This window comes from Scyliorhinus torazame, chromosome 9 (genome assembly GCF_047496885.1).
Source record: "Scyliorhinus torazame isolate Kashiwa2021f chromosome 9, sScyTor2.1, whole genome shotgun sequence".
NCBI classification, from domain to species: domain Eukaryota; kingdom Metazoa; phylum Chordata; class Chondrichthyes; order Carcharhiniformes; family Scyliorhinidae; genus Scyliorhinus; species Scyliorhinus torazame.
Window position 1 is genome coordinate 242,677,963 of NC_092715.1, and position 18,930 is coordinate 242,696,892.

The following is an 18,930-nucleotide window of genomic DNA, read 5'->3' on the forward strand; positions in this document are numbered from 1 at the left end:
TCCTAACAGCACTGTAGGTGTACCTACACAAGATGGATTTGCACTGGATCATCAAGGCAGCTCATTCCCATCTTCTCAAGGGAAATTACCGATGAGCAATAAATTTTGGTTGTGCCAGTGATGCTCACATCCCATGAAGTAATTCAAAAATTAAAATTGCTATATTGAATATATATCGGAGGTTACCGTAACGATATAACTGATTGCCAGGGGTCAATTACAAGTGCTCATTCATCTGATACAAGCTCCCTCACGGGCCCAGTTGTCTCTGACTGCTCCTCAGCCTATCTTGGGTGTTTCCTAACAGCTCTTTGTTCCCATGTGCTTCCAGGCAACTATTCAAAAATACAATGAAACATTAAATTTAATAAAACAGGACATTATATCTCATTTGGATGGTGGAAAGAGGCTGGAAAAACCTACAACTTTTGGTTACAGTTTCAGTCATGTTTGACGACGGGCCATTAAAGTGTTTCGAACCATTAAAATGTTTCGCCTTTGCGGATTGAACAGAAACAAAATACTCACAGCGATGTCTTCTGGGTATAAATCATCACTGAAGGAACCATCATCAAATATGACTTGATAGAAGGTCTGTGATGAAATTCCAGTCACTCTGCAACTATAATATCTTCCATTCTTGTGTTTAGAGATGACCGTCTGTCCAACTGATAAGTCTTGAAATAAAGTTTTGCTTTTCTTTTTTGAGGAAAGAAAATCAAAATAAAAGTAGAATTAAGAACAATTTGTTTTCTGAACTGATTTTACTGACACATAACATGATTGCGAGATAGTAATGTTAATGTTGCAACAAAACCATATTTTTTTTAACACTTTTGAAATATATAGTTCAATTATTTTCCATTATAATCCACAGAACAATGATTCATCAGCGACTGTGGGCTAGTGAATTGTTACAAAAGTAAAAAATTCCATTCACATTAAAACACAATGATTACAATCTCACTAAATTGTGACGTATTTTGCAGCTAAACTGATGTGAAATTAAACTCGTCTGATTCTTCAAAGCACCTAGCATTCCGCCTTATGTCAGTCAATTTACCTACAACACCTTTGGTCAATATTTCAAACCAAGTATAATTTGCTACTACAGTCCAAATGGTGAGCCACATTCAAAGGTGGAACAAGGCGCAAATTGATGTGCAGCAACAATATTAATCATCGAATCTACGGCACGGGGAAGGCCCATCGGCCCAAATTGGTCCATGCCAACCAAAACGCCCATCTAAGCTAACCCCATTTGCCTGCAGTTGGCCCACATCCCTCCAAACCTTTCCTATCCGTGTATGTGTTCAAATGCCAGGCTTACCATAAATTTAAACATTTAATACATTAAATAGATAAACTGATTTCAGTTTTCTCCCACAAACCCATCAGTGAATGTTGTTCAACAAAATTAGTTAAGGTAATGCATTAAATTAAACCAAGTGTCATAACACAGAACTTAAAAAGTTAAAAATACGCTGTTATGAAATCTAGGACAAGACCAGTTTCAAGGGAATGAGATACTTACTACACTTAGATTTGTCTTGTGTCTGAAGCAGGTGATGAGGACTACATATGGCCAGTCATCTGGTTCCATTATAACTCCCGCTGCATGGGCACAAGTTACGTGGAAGGATGTTGGACAACGTCCATATGAACACTGAATGCAAGCACCCAAAGTCTTCTTTACTCTCTTCCTGCAGAAAACACATTTCTGTAGGGAAAAAGAAGAGTTTAGGTTCAGTACATTTTCCTACTCAAGATCCCAGGCCTTTAGGTTCTCAAGAAAATGGGTTTTATTTTCAATTTATGCAATAAAACATCCGTACTAACAGTACAATGCTTTGTTCTTCATTAAGTTCCTTTGAAGATATAATCAGCTCCCGATACGTTGTGAACAATGACCCATCGTAAGCAGAAAGCAAGATAATTGTTGTATCTTAACTGCATCGGGGGCATGGGTAATGTACACTATTGTTTCAATATGTTGTTGTGCAGGGTTAGATCACAGGTGCCTACATGATGAAAAGGTTAACATTTGTACAGTGCCTCAACAGTCCCAAATTGCATCAGAATTGAAGGGGGTGGCGAAATGCTTGCACATGTTTGCAGCCCATCACTGATGGCAAGATCTCTCAAGCAGTAGTGAGATGGATGGCCAATTAATTTGTTTCACTTTGGTGCTGTTAGATGAGAGTCACTCATGCAAGGATATCAGTAAAACTCTTTTGAATAGTGCCACAAGGGCTTCTAAACCCATCTGAAATACAGGTAATTTTTGAATTTAAGAGCAAAATCCATCTATCTTCTCGTCCATGGATTGATCCTGGATAAATTTTGGGTTTCAACAAACCTTCAAACTAAACCGGAGGATTTTCCAATCAAGACTGCCCTAATCAGCTATATTTCACTATGTTCCTGATCCAAACTTCTGTGGGTCTCTTACAAGTTCTGCCATAATCTGCCCCATAATCTTCTGGCTTCTTCTCAATTTCAAGTACTTTGACATCCCTTCTACTTGTAAGTTGTTTACCTTACTTCTTCTGAATCTTCCTGATGACTCCCTTGTGCACATTTGCTCTTCCAAATAGTCTCACTGAGTCTTTGTACCAATCAAATCTTCACTCCTCATGAACTCTTCACCTACATTCCCCTGTCCTCACTCAATATAAAACACGTCAAATTGCCCAACTATACCCAAAGTCAAATCACAAATGATCAAAAGTGGCCTCATCATCTCTATCACCAACAGAGACATTTTCAAGATATCCTTTGGCCTCCTTTGATTTGTGAAGGGTAGGGAATATCTAACTCATGGTTAGCATTGTTGCTTCACAGCGCCAGGGACCCGGGTTCGATTCTGGGCTTGGGTCACTCTCTGTGCGGAGTTCTCCCCGTGCCTGCGTTGAGTTTCCTCTGGGTGCTCCAGTTTCTTCCCACAAGTCCCGAAAGATGTGCTTATTAGGTGAATTGGACATTCTGAATTCTCCCTCAGTGAACCCAGACAGGCGCCGGAGTGCGACGACTGGGAGATTTTCACAATAACTTAATTGCAGCGTTAATTTAAGCCTACTTGTGACACTAATAAAAATTATTATTATTACACTAATGCAATCACATTCTTTGAATTGAGTCACAAAGGAATACAGAAGATGATCAAAGGTTCTGCAAGAAAGAATGTAAGTTAAAACTGAGGTACATGGATTCATAAGGAACCTGTGTCACGAGCCACGCTGATGTTATATGCGAAGCTATCCCAACTTGGAACACCAGTTCGTGGGTGTGTAGTTTTTTTTAGAATGGTGTGAAAAGTCAAGTGAAAACCCAGTGAGAATAAGCAGCCTAGACATTGTGTAATAATTACTAAAGACTACTTATTAAATTAAGGAAAAGACAAATACACACATATTCCGTCAAGACAATTATGTGCATGAATTACTAAACACACACTGTTCCAAAATTTATCTACGATCCCTGCACTCCTTAAGACTTCCCCTTTCCACCAAACAACATCTAAATTAAATAGATCTATAAGTGAAAACCAGCATGTAGTCACCACACAATACAGGGAGGATAATCAAGTTTGGGAAATGTTTTGTCCTGTTGCAGCAAAGATAGTTAAACTGCCTTTATAAAAGTTTTCTGCTCTGTCTTGGCTCAAAGCTTTAGAGACTGGCCTCCCTGCTTCTGAGGGTGCTGGCAATTATACCACTGTTCCCCTTTGATTCTACATTCTGTGTATTTAGCTGTCTGTCCCCCTCATATACCTTGACTTTAGAAATTAACGTTTGTATATCTCACTGATCTTCCAATCGTCTAGGGATTCAGTTTCTACCAATATGTGATTCACACCTGATTCTATCTCTATGGCTGCTAATCTTGTTAATGGGAAAGGCACATCTCATCCAGCCTTTTGAATATTGGCTACTGCTGTCGCTTATCAAATTTCCATCTGTTGCTGGTGTTATGGGCCAGGGTTTAGAGAACCCCAAAGTGTATCATGGAGTTCACCTGACCCACGACTTTTACTAGATTGTGCTACGGGGAGCACATGGCCCAATTTAAAAGTAATTTTTAAAGCAAAACAATGTTTATTCTATGAACTCAGTTAACCTTTTTAAAACATACAGTGAACATCTTAGTAACCATCAATTCAAATAAACCCCCAAAGAATACAACACGCTAAGTAATCCTTAAAACCTTCCTTTTAACATCCTTTTTAAGGATGTTAAAAATCCTTTTTGCAGAAGCACATCAGGTTAAATTCTCTACTGAAAGCAGTTACCACTCTGAATTCACCAAATGATCTAGAGATAGTCTTTAGATGGCAGAGAGGTCAAAATTACACCTTATTTGGCTGGCTGGCTTCAGCTCCAACACTAAAATGAAACCAAAAAACACTGACACACTTTGTGAGGAAACACCAAGCTTTTCCTCAAAGCGAAACTAAAAAGCAGAGCCAGAGCTCAGCTCCACCCACAGTCCGACATCACTATAGCCACTTGAGCAGACAAACATTTCTTAAAGTGACATTCCCATGACACTGGGAAGATTACATCCTATTATGTCTTGTTAAATTCATGTTACTGTTGTTATGAGACAAATCCATGACAGCTGTTTGAAAGGTAGGGGGTAGAGTTGGGATCAATGACTGAACATTTGGCTTTGTGATAGCTTTCATTCCTCTGAATGAGCAAGGTTCATTCATACGCCACTCTACACGCTCCAAATCTGGGGCATGTGCCTGCCGCAGTCTTTATTGTATGAATTGTGTGACAGATTAAGCCAATGGGAGACAGTATTGCAGCATTTATTTTGAGGATGGTAGCTAGGAGTGAAGGCAGTGAGAGCACAGGACAGGACAAAGCAGTGCTAGGAAATAGACAGAAGAAAGTGTCTTTGATTGAGGAACTGTGCACTACAAATGTGAATTGAAACCACGTAAACCTAACCCACTTAAATTAGCATTAGGATGTCACACAAAAGTTGTTGAAATGCGACCAATGATCATGTCACAAAAGGAACTCAAGATTTTGAGGATATTGAATAGCCATAGATGCATAGATAAAAATGATGGCTAGAAGAAGAGGGGTTAATACACAATTGGGAGGAGATATTAAGCTGATGGCATAGACAAATGTAAAGAGGAAAGCAAAAAAATTGTAGAAGCACAAGTGGGGTAACAGTAGTGGGTACAGTTTAATGTAGCAAAGTGTGAGACAAGGAAAGGGTTAATCAGACTGTTTTGCAGTGTCCTCATATTGCAGTAATCGTAATGAAAAAAAGTGGGTCCAGGCACATAAATCGATATGAACTAAATCTGTTGGAAATATGAATGAGAAAAGATCCTAAACTTCATCACAGGAAATATGGAATATCAACATGTGCAAGTATGAACATAGCTCAGGTCCAGTTCGGATATTGCATTCAGCACTAAGTCATCCAAATGGACCTTGCACATAGAAGCCTGGAGCATGACTTTGTTTAACGTGGGGACCTTGGGGTACTGTCATTGTCCACATGATCAAATAAAGTCAACTGTACTTTACTTCTGCACCCAGACCATTGGGTTTGAGCATAATCATCCCCAGGACTGATTAAACAAAAACAATGTTGAAATATGTGTCCTCTTAGAACAAAGATTAGCAGCTTTCATTGCCTGGAAGATCACCCTAAAGTTGCAGGTCAATAAAGCAATGCTGACATCCCAAGACAACTCCAGGAGATAAAGGTGGGAAGAGGAAGCCTGGGGGATCCAACAACTGACAAAGCTTTTTTGAAGCCACCAAGGCCATCAATTGATTATGGTCAAATGGACATGATGTTGTTCTTCTTAAGGATGGTAATGCCAATGCTGGAAAGAACATTTTTAACAATTCCTCAACCATGATTTTTGTTTATTAATACCATAAGACCATAAGACATAGGAGCGGAAGTAAGGCCATTCGGCCCATCGAGTCCACTCCGCCATTCAATCATGGCTGATTTCAACTTCATTTACCCGCTCTCTCTCCATAGCCCTTAATTCCTCGAGAAATCAAGAATTTATCAACTTCTGTCTTAAAGACACTCAACGTCCCGGCCTCCACCGCCCTCTGTGGCAATAAATTCCACAGACCCACCACTCTCTAGCTGAAGAAATTTCTCCTCATCTCTGTTCTAAAGTGACTCCCTTTTATTCTAAGGCTGTGCCCCCGGGTCCTAGTCTCCCCTGCTAATGGAAACAACTTCCCTACATCTACCCTATCTAAGCCATTCATTATCTTGTAAGTTTCTATTAGATCTCCCCTCAACCTCCTAAACTCCAATGAATATAATCCCAGGATCCTCAGACGTTCATCGTATGTTAGGCCTACCATTCCTGGGATCATCCGTGTGAATCTCCGCTGGACCCGCTCCAGTGCCAGTATGTCCTTCCTGAGGTGTGGGGCCCAAAATTGCTCACAGTATTCTAAATGGGGCCTAACTAATGCTTTATAAAGCTTCAGAAGTACATCCCTGCTTTTATATTCCAAGCCTCTTGAGATGAATGACAACATTGCATTTGCTTTCTTAATTACGGACTCAACCTGCAAGTTTACCTTTAGAGAATCCTGGACTAGGACTCCCAAGTCCCTTTGCACTTCAGCATTATGAATTTTGTCACCGTTTAGAAAATAGTCCATGCCTCTATTCTTTTTTCCAAAGTGCAAGACCACGCACTTGCCCACGTTGAATTTCATCAGCCATTTCTTGGACCACTCTCCTAAACTGTCTAAATCTTTCTGCAGCCTCCCCACCTCCTCCATACTACCTGCCCCTCCACCTATCTTTGTATCATCGGCAAACTTAGCCAGAATGCCCCCAGTCCCGTCATTTAGGTCGTTAATATATAAAGAGAACAGCTGTGGCCCCAACACTGAACCCTGCGGGACACCACTCGTCACCGGTTGCCATTCCGAAAAATAACCTTTTATCCCAACTCTCTGCCTTCTGCCTGACAGCCAATCGTCAATCCATGTTAGTACCTTGCCTCGAATACCATGGGCCCTTATTTTACTCGGCAGTCTCCCGTGAGGCACCTTATCAAAGGCCTTTTGGAAGTCAAGATAGATACCATCCATTGGCTCTCCTTGGTCTAACCTATTTGTTATCTCTTCAAAGAACTCTAACAGGTTTGTCAGGCACGACCTCCCCTTACTAAATCCATGCTGACTTGTCCTAATCTGACCCTGCACTTCCAAGAATTTAGAAATCTCATCCTTAACAATGGATTCTAGAATCTTGCCAACAACCAAGGTTAGGCTAATTGGCCGATAATTTTCCATCTTTTTCCTTGTTCCCTTCTTGAACAGGGGGCTTACAACAGCGATTTTCCAATCCTCTGGGACTTTCCCTGACTCCAGTGACTTTTGAAAGATCATAACTAACGCCTCCACTGTTCCTTCAGCTATCTCCTTTAGAACTCTAGGATGTAGTCCATCTGGGCCCGGAGATTTATCAATTTTTAGACCTCTTAGTTTCTCTAGCACTTTCTCCTTTGTGATGGCTACCATATTCAACTCTGCTCCCTGACGCTCCGGAATTGGTGGGGTATTACTCATGTCTTCTACTGTGAAGACTGACGCAAAGTACTTATTCAGTTCCTCAGCTATTTCCTTGTCTCCCATCACAAAATTACCAGCGTCATTTTGGAGCGGCCCAATGTCAACTTTTGCCTCCCGTTTGTTTTTAATGTATTTAAAGAAACTTTTACTATCATTCCTAATGTTACTGGCTAGCCTACCTTCATATTTGATCCTCTTTCCTTATCTCTCTCTTTGTTATCCTCTGTTTGTTTTTGTAGCCTTCCCAATCTTCTGACTTCCCACTACTCTTTGCCACATTATAGGCTTTCTCTTTTGCTTTGATGCATTCCCTAACTTCCTTTGTCAGCCATGGCTGCCTAATCCCCCCTCTGATAACCTTTCTTTTCTTTGGGATGAACCTCTGCACTGTGTCCTCAATTACTCCCAGAAACTCCTGCCATTGCTGTTCTACTGTCTTTCCCACTAGGCTCTGCTCCCAGTCGATTTTCGTCAGTTCCTCCCTCATGCCCCTGTAGTTACCTTTATTTAACTGTAACACCTTTACATCTGATTCTACCTTCTTTCTTTCAAATTGGAGATTGAATTCTACCATATTATGATCACTGCCTCCTAAGTGCTCCCTTACTTTAAGATCTTTAATCAAGTCTGGCTCATTACATAACACTAAGTCCTGAATGGCCTGTTCCCTCGTGGGCTCCATCACAAGCTGTTCCAAAAAGCCCTCCTGTAAACATTCAATGAATTTCCTTTCCTTGGGTCCACTGGCAGCATTATTTACCCAGTCCACCTGCATATTGAAGTCCCCCATGATCACTGTGACCTTGCCTTTCTGACATGCACTTTCTATTTCGTGGTGCATTTTGTGCCCCCGGTCCTGACCACTGTTACATAACTCCAATTATGTTTTTTTTTGCCTTTGTGGTTCCTCAACTCTACCCACACAGACTCCACATCATCTGACCCTATGTCATTTAGTGCTATTGATTTAATTTCATTCCTAATTAACAAGGCAACCCCGCCCCCTCTGCCCACCTCCCTGTCTTTTCGATAGGTTGTGAATCCCTGGATGTTTAAATGCCAGTCCTGAACCCCCTGCAACCATGTCTCTGTGATGCCTACCACATCATACCTGCCAGTCACAATCTGGGCCACAAGCTCATCTACCTTGTTCCGTACACTGCGCGCATTTAAATATAGCACCTTTAATTCTCTATTGACCGTCCCTTTTTGTTTTCTTAGTGTGGTGGACCTTGGTTTACTGAGCCTTTCCATACACTGTGTCAGATTTTGTGGGATGGAGACTATCGTAACCTCTCCTGAGTTTTGTCTTTTCGTGGCTTTTTTGTATTCCTAAGCAGCTACGCTTCCCACTGATTACTTCACCTCTTGGTTCCCTGACTTTCCCTTCCCCACCAATCTTTAGTTTAAAGTCCTATTGACCACCCTATTTACTCTTTTCGCCAGAACACTGGTCCCAGCTCGGTTCAGGTGGAGACCATCCCAACGGTATAGGTCCCCCCTGTCCCAAAACTGATGCCAGTGTCCCATGAAAAGGAACCCCTCTTTCCCACACCACTCTTTCAGCCACGTGTTAACTTCCCTTATTCTTGCCTCCCTATGCCAATTTGCACGTGGCTCGGGCAGTAATCCGGAGATTATGAACCTTGAGGACCTGTTTTTTAAATTTGAATCCTAGCTCTTTATAATCTCTAAACAGGTCCTCTTTCCTAGACTTGCCTATGTTGTTGGTACCGACATGGACCACAACAACTGGATCCTCCCCCTCCCTCTCCAGTATCCTTTCAAGCCGGTCAGAGATGTCCCGCACCCTAGCAACGGGCAGGCAACATACCATGCGGGACTCTTTATCCTGCTCACAAAGGATACTATCTATCCCCCTGATAATAGAATCCCCTACAACTACAACTTGCCTATTTACTCCCTCCCCTTGAATGGCCTGCTGAACCATGGTGCCTTGGTCAGCTGACTCATCCTTCCTGCAGCCCTGTTCGCCATCCACACAGGGAGCAAGTGCCTCATACCTGTTGGACAGAGTCAAGGGCTGAGGCTCCTGAGTTCCTGACTGCTGGTTCCCTTTACCTGCCTGACTTGCAGTCACACCCTGCTGCCCCTGGCCACTGGCAGGATTTAAACTACTTACTCTGACAGGTGTGACTGCCTCCTGAAACACAGTGTCCAGGTAAGTCTCCCCCTCCCGGATGTGCCTCAGTGTTTGAAGCTCAGACTCCAGCTCATCAACTCTGAGCCGGAGCTCTTCGAGCAGCCAACACTTACTGCAGATGTGGTCGCTGCAGCTCGCAATGGGATCTGCCAGCTCCCACATCAAGCAGCTCAAGCACATCACCTGACCAGCCATCACTAATTAATTAATTAGTTTAATTTAAGTTTATGAGTTTAGCTGTGTTTTTTAAAAAATTTGGGGCAGATTTGCTATCAACCACTCAGATCACAGCTTCCCTCTGACGTCACTTTTGGGGAAAAAACTGGAAAACAGGAAGTTTCCGTTAGGTTTTTATACTCACAGAGACTGCTCCTCCTCCTCCGAACGGCTCCCGAAATTAGGCCCGAAGAAAGAGAGAGAACAAAACAGTAGGGAGAAAGCACCTTCTCCCACTCTTCACCGAATTACCTCACTGCACCAAATTACCAAATTCTCACACTGTCTGTGTCTCACTCACTCAGGCTGTGTCTCCCTGACCAGCGCAATGCTTACTAATGTGCGCTTTCTGTCTGTCTTTTATACAGACTTTAGGATGACTCACACTAAAACTTCAAAGAGAAGAAAACAATGTGTACCTTTGTGCCCCTTAACAGGCCTCAGGTGACTGCCAGATAACTGCCTCTCAGCAATTAGGGCGGGGGCAGCTTCAGCCAATCAGACACTAATCTACACTGCACTTTTAACTGAAAAACAGCAAAATTAGATTAACCACTTACCTTTCCTGGTTACCTCACTGCACCAAATTACCAAATTCTCACTCGGTCTGTATCTCTCTCACTCAGGCTGTGTCTCCTTGACCTGCGCAATGCTTCCTTCATGTTCTTTCATGTTAGGTGGCCATCACAGACAAGGCCCATTGCAATTTCCCTTGAGAATCCACAGCGACAGCTGATACTTCCCTGGTTATTCCCCAGTGGCCTGGGGTGAACCACCATCGACGAGAGTTGTAACAAGCAATTAAATGCATGAAAAACAATAAAGTCTGTAGGCACAATGACATTCTAACTGAGGTCCTCACAGCCTGTGGACGTTTGCTCACATCAAGGGCCCCAAGAGGTTTGCGAGGAGAAAAATCTTCCCCCACTCTTGCACCTCTCCAAGGTAAATCATGCTGTGGAAACTCTCCAGGTTTTTGCTAACGATGGAGGCAGTGTGTACCATTTGCAAGAAGTACTGTAAGGCTCCTTTGATAGCACCTTCCAAACCCACGACTTTTACTACCTTGAAAGACAGGGCAGAAGATGAATGGGACCACCACCAAGATGCATGTTCCCCTCAAGTTCCACACCATCACAAATTGGAATTATATTGCAGAGAGAGATCGAGCGAGTGAGAGATTGAGAGATAGATAGATAGACCGACCGGTAGATAGATAGATAGATAGATAGACCGACCGTCCGGTAGATAGATAGTCAGGCAGACTGCTAAATAGCTAGATAGATAGATAGACAGGCAGATTGCTAAATAGCTAGATAGACAGGCAGATTGCTAAATAGCTAGATAGATAGATAGACAGGCAGATTGCTAAATAGCTAGATAGATAGATAGACAGGCAGATTGCTAAATAGCTAGATAGATAGATAGACCGGCAGATTGCTAAATAGCTAGATGGACAGATAGACAGGCAGATTGCTAAATAGTTCGATAGACAGATAGACAGGCAGATTGCTAAATAGCTAGATCAACAGATAGGCAGGCAGATTGCTAAATAGATAGATAGACAGATAGACAGGAAGATAGACAGGCAGACAGACACAGACAGACAGACAGACACAGACAGACAGACACAGACAGTCAGACACAGACAGTCAGACACAGACAGTCAGACACAGACAGTCAGACACAGACAGTCAGACAGACAGTCAGACAGACAGAGTCAGACAGACAGTCAGACAGACAGTCAGACAGACAGTCAGACAGACAGTCAGACAGATAGTCAGACAGACAGACAGACAGATAGATAGATAGATAGATAGATAGGCGAGGTAGATAGAGAGGTAGATAGAGAGGTAGATAGAGAGGTAGATAGATCATTAGATTGATAGATAGATAGATAGATAGATAGATAGGCGAGGTAGATAGAGAGGTAGATAGATAGATAAACAGATCATTAGATTGATAGATAGAGAGATAGATAGATGCAGATTTTGGAATTTTTCGGTTTTCGGATAAGGGATGCTCAACCTGTAGATGGAAAACTCTTTAGCCTCAGTTGCCTGTGTGCCAAAACTAAACTGACCACCTATATATTTGTACACAAATATGATCTACAAGTTGGGGATGACTGCAGTGCCATTGCCCATCCTACACCAGATTTACAAACTACTTGCAATCTCTGTTTTTGAATTCTCATATTAACCCACACCTGACCAGCCAAATATTAGCCCCCCACCCCTCAAAGGAAAGGGAAAAGTCACAAATCCTGTGCTCCGGAACCCATTATCTCGTGGGGCACACTGCTCCATGCACCCAAACATTATGGGAATTGAAAATTGATCTGATCAGTCACATGAAGACCCATGTCAGAAACCTGAGACAGTAGTAGACATCATCCTCGAACTGAGGGACAGCCAACAATGAAGGGATACCACCACCTGAAGAATAAACTCTACTGGGAGAAAGTCTAATGATTCATCAGAACGATACATAAGCTGAAAGGATGGCACAAAATTAGGGAAACTGAAGTTACAGTCAATGGAAATTAGGACGTTTCAGATGATTTGATGAAGAGAATTGACACGGTAGATTAGGAACGATAATGGTCGCGCAGCTGACGTTCCCGAGCTGCTTGACCCTCGGTTTAGACTGGCAGCGCTTGGGGGTGGGCTGCTGTTCTTACTTGGGGTGGCATCCCCGGCAGCATCCATTTCATTGGCCACTGTTGGGAACATACTCCCCTGGATTCCACCACCAGCAGGAGCAGGGTTTCTGGCTCCAGTATAGAATCACAGAATCTCTGCAGTGTAGGAGGAGGCCATTCGACCCACCGAGTCTGCACCGACCCTTGGAACGAGTACCCTGCCTCGGCTCACACCCTGAACCTGTTCCCATAACCCCATCTAATCTTTTGGTCATTTGAGGGGCAATTGAACATGGCCAATCCACTTAAACTGCTCATCTTTGGACTGTGGGAGGAAACCCACACAGACACGAAGCGAAAGTGCAAACTCCACACAGTCACCCGAGGCGAGAATTGAACCCGAGTCCCTGGCGCTGTGAACCAGCAGTGCTAACCACTGTGCCGCCTTGCCGCCCATAAGTGGGACTTCAGCCACAGTGGCAAAGATTCAGCCCATTATTTAGTTATGAGATAGCCTACTTCTTCCCTTGAAGAACAACAATGAATATGAAGGTTCTGAGGATTTGGCATGATCTATAAAAGAAAACAGGCTTCACAATAAGAAATCTGCTCTATGCACGAGCTTGAAAAATACTCTGAAGGCTGGAATAAGCTGTGGAGAATTTAGAGTTGCAATGAGCAGTCTACTTAACCGATTTGGAAGTGGAAAATCAATGACTAGAACTTTCAGCTCACTAGTACTTGTTGAGAGTGCCTTGGTAAATGGCAAACACGAAGACCTGAGAGAGCTGGCTTTAAATCTATTCTCATGAAGATCTTGGAAGCAATGCCAAGCCGGGCGGGAAGAACAGATTAACAAATCAATGGTCTACTTGCAGCATCAAATATTGATCTTTTTGACTCTAGTTGTCTGATGAAGTCCATAAAGTCACAACAATTTGTGTTTATATAGCTATTAAAGCCTGGAAGAGGGGTTGGAGTCAGTGGTAAGGATGCAGAGTTTGCAGCAGAAGCTGGGGATAATGGTTTTGGTCTTTCAAATATTTAGCAGGAGGAAATTGCAGCATCTCCACGATTGATTGTCAGATCAGCAGTTTAACACTGCAGAAGGGGTGGGAGATTCCAGAGAAATGGTGGAATATGTGGACGTAAAAAGTAAAAGGAATGTGGATAATGCCACTGTAGATTGGCATTTGGATGGGGAAGGTTGGGGGACAGTCGTGGATCTTTGAGTGTGTTCTGGCTATGACTGGATAGGGACAGGTGAACAAAACAAATTCCACTGAGATGAACAATAGAGGAGAAACATTGGTGCAGTCAATCACATTGAATTCTGCAGAGAGGATCAGGAGGGAAAATCCAGCAGCCAGTTTGTGACTTGGTTAAGGGCCGTTTAGATTTTTTTCCTCATCTCGCCCCTTCAGACTTAACCTCGCTGGGGGTACCCTGTTTTCTTGGGCAGCAACACAGCCTCGATGTTGGACAGGAGCCCGCACTGGGTTATGGTGACCCCTCCCAGCAGCTTGATGAATCCCTAGTCATTGTGGATGGCGAGCTGCAGATAGCAGAGGATGATGTTCGACTCCTTGTTGTCCACGGCTGTGTTGCCAGCCAGCTCAAGGATCATGACTGCCATGTACTCCACGGCAGCGGTAAGGTAGGCGGGAGCTCCAGCCCCGAAAGGCTCGACATGGTGACCCCTGCGCAGCAGCCGGTAGATGCAGCAGGCAGAAAACTGGAGACCCAGCCTGAGGAGCGGGTATTGGCCTCGACGCGCCCGTTGCCTCCGGTTTTACTGCGACCAGTTGTTCCACTGTTGAAACTATTCACCAATTTGTTTTGGTGCAGCGAACAGCTAATTAGATCTATTCACACGTCGCAAGAGAGACAGACATTAAACAGAGGCGATAATACTTGAAAATAATTTGGAGAGTGAAAAGAGGATGCAGATGGGGTGGTAACTGATAGCAGATGGGGTAAACATTAATGTTCTCCTAATTTCTGTTTGCAGCAAACACGCTGCATTGCAATGCTTTAGGACTGAGACATCGACATGCATGCACAAGTTGGGACGCTACTTGTGCAGAGACCCCTTGTTCCCTGCGCAACACATTCCCGATTGCAATGCACCCACGACTGGAGGGGGCACTGGTCAACATGTTTCTGCAGGACAGGGATGACAAACAACAATCAGATTTCTGAGCCAGTGTTGCCAAGTTAGATAGAAGTAATTTCATTTGAAGGACATTTGTTTGAAAAGTGTGAGAAACCATGTTGGCTTTCCTGCCGAGACGTCGAAAACATTAACTCTGAATGATCGAGTCATACTCTACCCAATCTTTACTTCCACTGTTTTAATAATAATGATAGACAAGCATCATAAACTGATTTCTGGTTGCAATACTAGGAGGCAATTTTCTGGACTACTTTGATATCAAAAACTTTAGAGGAAGGAAGCCAATTCTCACAAATTTCCAGAATATCAGGATAACTTTTGTATTTTGTGACAAGAGTCAGGAGAAGGTGCAGGTGAAAATTGCAAACATGTAACTAAAAATAAATTCAAGGAAGGAGGTTGAAATAAGATTTAGGTAAATGATAGTTGCTCATTCCTGGAAATATCTCACGGTATGACACTTTGGACCATGTTTGGAATGGCAAGTACTTTATAGGGAAAATCAAACAGTCACCCCCACAACTACTGAAGAAATAGGAGGTTAGGGGCACGATGACTCACATACAGGTATGTTAAGAGAGTCCGGAGGCTGTGGTGGGAGGTCTCAAGATCTGGGCGCCATTTCAAAATGGGACTAAGTGCGGCCTCAGACCCCCAGCGCGACACACGGATGCACCAACTCACCTATAAGGGGGTCATCGAGCCCTCCACACCCAATCTATTAAAGGCACGGCAACCCAGCCCTGATCCCAGATGTGGAAACTTGACAGCGGCTTTGCCAGGCTGGCAATGCCACCTGGGCAACCTGGTAGTGCCTGTGTGGCACTGCCAGGATGCCCGGCTGGCATTCAAGGTACCAGGATACCACCCTATCCAGAGCCCAGCCACCAAGGGCCTCCGATCTCATTGGAGACCCCCCTCCCCCCCGTTCCATTCCGCTTGGTTCCCGTTGGTGGAGACCAGTGCTAAATGGTGCCTGCCGAGGGTCTCCGAGGCAAAGAGATTAGATGCAACACCTTGGGAAGATCAGGTGAGTGCATAATGAAGAGTGAAGTGAGACTTGCCAAATATGAATCCTGCCCATTGTGGGCGGTATCCGGATTGCGACATCTCGCGAGATCACGTTAGATCTTGCAAGGCTTGGCGAGCCGGGTAAATCCCGCAAGAGGCTTATGAGTCAGGCGAGGTGTGGCTGTTAGATCACACCCTACCTTACTAAAGGGACAAAAGTAAATTAAACTTGCAGCTAAACTAAAGTTGAAAATGTGTATATCTTTGAATTCAATACAAATATGCAGCAAGATACACATGATGGAGTACGGCACTTTGTGACTGCTGAGTGCTACTGTGAATTGGTTCCAGTGCATTGCATTAAAGGAGTGGGAGGACACTGAGTCACAGTCATGACAAATTTCTCCCAGCCAGGACATGAAGAAGGAAGTTTATCAGAGAAGCAAGGAAAAAAGACTTAGACAAGTTACTTTGGCTGCTCCCGCACACCTTTAAAGCAGGTTTTAGCGAGGTACCGACAGAGCCAGGCCTTACGGCTAGTGTCGAAGCAATAGTGCACGTTACTGATCCCAAAGAAAGCTCCGCACAAAGATCTAACTGTCTCTATGGTGTTGAATTCTCATTTCACAAAGGCAGTTTATATCTTGCATCAAACTAAGGGCCTCTCCAAGCACGTTGCAGCATGACGTCAGCAAGCAATAATCACATTGAAATATTCACACAGTAAAGCGGGAACTTAAAACATTTAATATCCATCACTTTTTTTAAATTAGAATTTTCTGATAGCAAAATAAGTGGATAAAATTGGATTAAAGACAGAGGCTAAAATAATGATAAATTAAAAAAAGTTGAAATATACACTTCTTATCCATATGGATACATTTGATTTTCTATGAATAGGAGCTTCTCAGAGCTAATGAAAGCGTTTTTTCGTATTTATGGAGCTGAATTTCATGGCTTCTTAGTACCTATGGGGCTGAACGTCATGGGGGGGAGGCACATTGTTCAACCCCCCCTCCCCCATTACAAACGTTGGACACCAGCCGACCATCTTAAAAAAAAACCTTGCTGTAATAACATGCTGCCGGTGGGCTGAACGAGCAGAGGTGGGGGGAATTCTCATCCCCAAAAGTGACGTCAATCAGATTGGCCAGCAGCTCTAGCATTCCCAGCAGTGCCAGAATTCAATAGTACGTGCTGCTGGCACTGAAAGTAGGACCTGGAATGAAGAAAGCCATGGCGTCCGGACCTAGTTAAGTCCAGAATTTTGAAAGGGGAGGGATCGGGCAGCCACAGGTGCGAATAAGGTGGTTCAGGGGAGCAGATGGGGAGGAACGAGAGGAGATGGATAGCATTTCGGTGTGGGAGGGCTCGAAAGAATATACTATCTCTTCATGCTCACCTGTGCCACAAAGTTGAAAAAAAGCCCTTTTCATTCCCACCCACCTGCACACACCAATCATATTTTGGCATTGGCAGCATAATATCCGGGTCAATTGGCTTGGCAACAGGCTCAATTACCATTAATTATTTATTTTAAAATAGTGGGTGGCTAGTCACCCGTCACATTCTTATCACCTTGATAAGATACACGCCCAACGGAGGACTACTCATATAGTATCCTGTAAAATCCTAGTCAGACCTCATTTAACAACGTGTAACTTTTTCAAGAGGTTTTACAGCAAGACGAGTAGCGTAGAATTGAAAGTTCTCATCAATTTAGCTGATTTCCCTGTGGACGCCTCAACAGCAGACACTATGGAGAAGTGCAGAATCACTGACAACAACGTCTGGATTTCCATGTTATTTGGCACATGTGCAGACCTCAGATGTTGTAGTCAGTTTCAATGGAGTAATGATGATCAATACTGACAGTTTTGCTGTCATCACCATAGAAAAATCAAGGCTATGGCAACAATCCAACTGCATGCACTCATGGTTGTAAAGAAGGTGTTATCATAAAATGACAACACAAAAAAACATTTTGTAACCTAATAAAAGCTTCTGCTCTTTTGCTAGGTTTCACAAATTCTCAGTCTTAGGAATGGCAGGTTGAACTTTGAAAAATATATGCCACCAAAGCTAATTTTGTACTGTTTTTCGTATTATTGGTGAAAATATATGTCTGAATTTTTCTTTTGGAGTACTTGAGAATCTTTCTAAAAATATGAATCATTGAGTAAAGCTTAAAAGTATTTGATAGTCCGGAAGCATTCACATCAATTTGATTTGGTTGCCCTCCCTGCCTCTTGTCAAAGGGTAACTATGATATGCAATCAACAAATGATGAAAAGTTCACAAAGACATTCTGGAGAAAAAGTAAATTCTATAAAAGTCCAATCAGTGACACGTCCCTTGAAATATATGAAAATCAGAAGAGATTGTTCTGAGAAGCAAGTCAAAGACGAGCAAACAGTCTCTAAGACTGGATAACTGATCATAATGCTGGATAGAGTTCAAGGGGGCAACAGTGATTTGGAAAGAATTTCACAGGCAAGGCGAACTGCTAATAATATGCAGTCTTGGATTGATTGGGATTGAAAGGCAGGTTTTTCTCTCTCTCAGTTTTCCACTTATTCTTCTGTCGCAGACTTCTCCGTTTTTAACTTTTTTAATTTTCTGTCTGTATCTTTTGCAATATAGGTACAAATATGAGGGAAAAAACGAAAATAAATGAAGACAGGCAATGGGGATGATTGGAAGTGAGCACTGGCCTCTAAAAGCTTAGTGCTGGGGCCAACTTTGTTGAATTTGTAGCAGGTCAGATATTGGAATATCAGGCAGGTGCACGAGGAAGCTCTGAGCTGATACGATTAGCTGTCCCAGCACCACCTGATTTTCCTGACAGAAGCAAACAGATAAAAGTATCTCCCAACTCTGTGATCTACTACAAACAAAAGCCGAATTTTAATACTGAACAAAAAATACCATTCGATAGTATGAAATTTAGCAACAATTATTTAATTTCTGTGCACAGGTATTTTTGATCTCACAGCAAATTAAAAAGCAGTATCTTTACAATCATGAAAAACTATAAGGAAGCTTTGCTCATACTATTTTTATATACACTAGAATTTTTTTCCTCAGCAGATAGATAAAGCTGGTAAATTTGACTTTTCCTTTGGTA

At 42.9% G+C, this 18,930-nt stretch overlaps 1 protein-coding gene across 4 annotated transcripts in view; it reads right to left on the reverse strand.

Moving 5' to 3' along the window:
* LOC140429773 (lysine-specific demethylase 4C-like) overlaps positions 1-18,930 on the reverse strand; it is a 557,303-nt gene that overhangs the window by 88,364 nt on the left and 450,009 nt on the right. For all 4 annotated transcript variants that reach the window (XM_072517215.1, XM_072517213.1, XM_072517214.1 and 1 more), the window contains 2 exons: positions 1,535-1,720; positions 529-699 (listed from right to left, as the gene is read on the reverse strand). In XM_072517215.1, the coding sequence (XP_072373316.1) occupies positions 529-699; positions 1,535-1,720 (357 nt within the window). The remainder of the gene's footprint in view (positions 1-528; positions 700-1,534; positions 1,721-18,930) is intronic.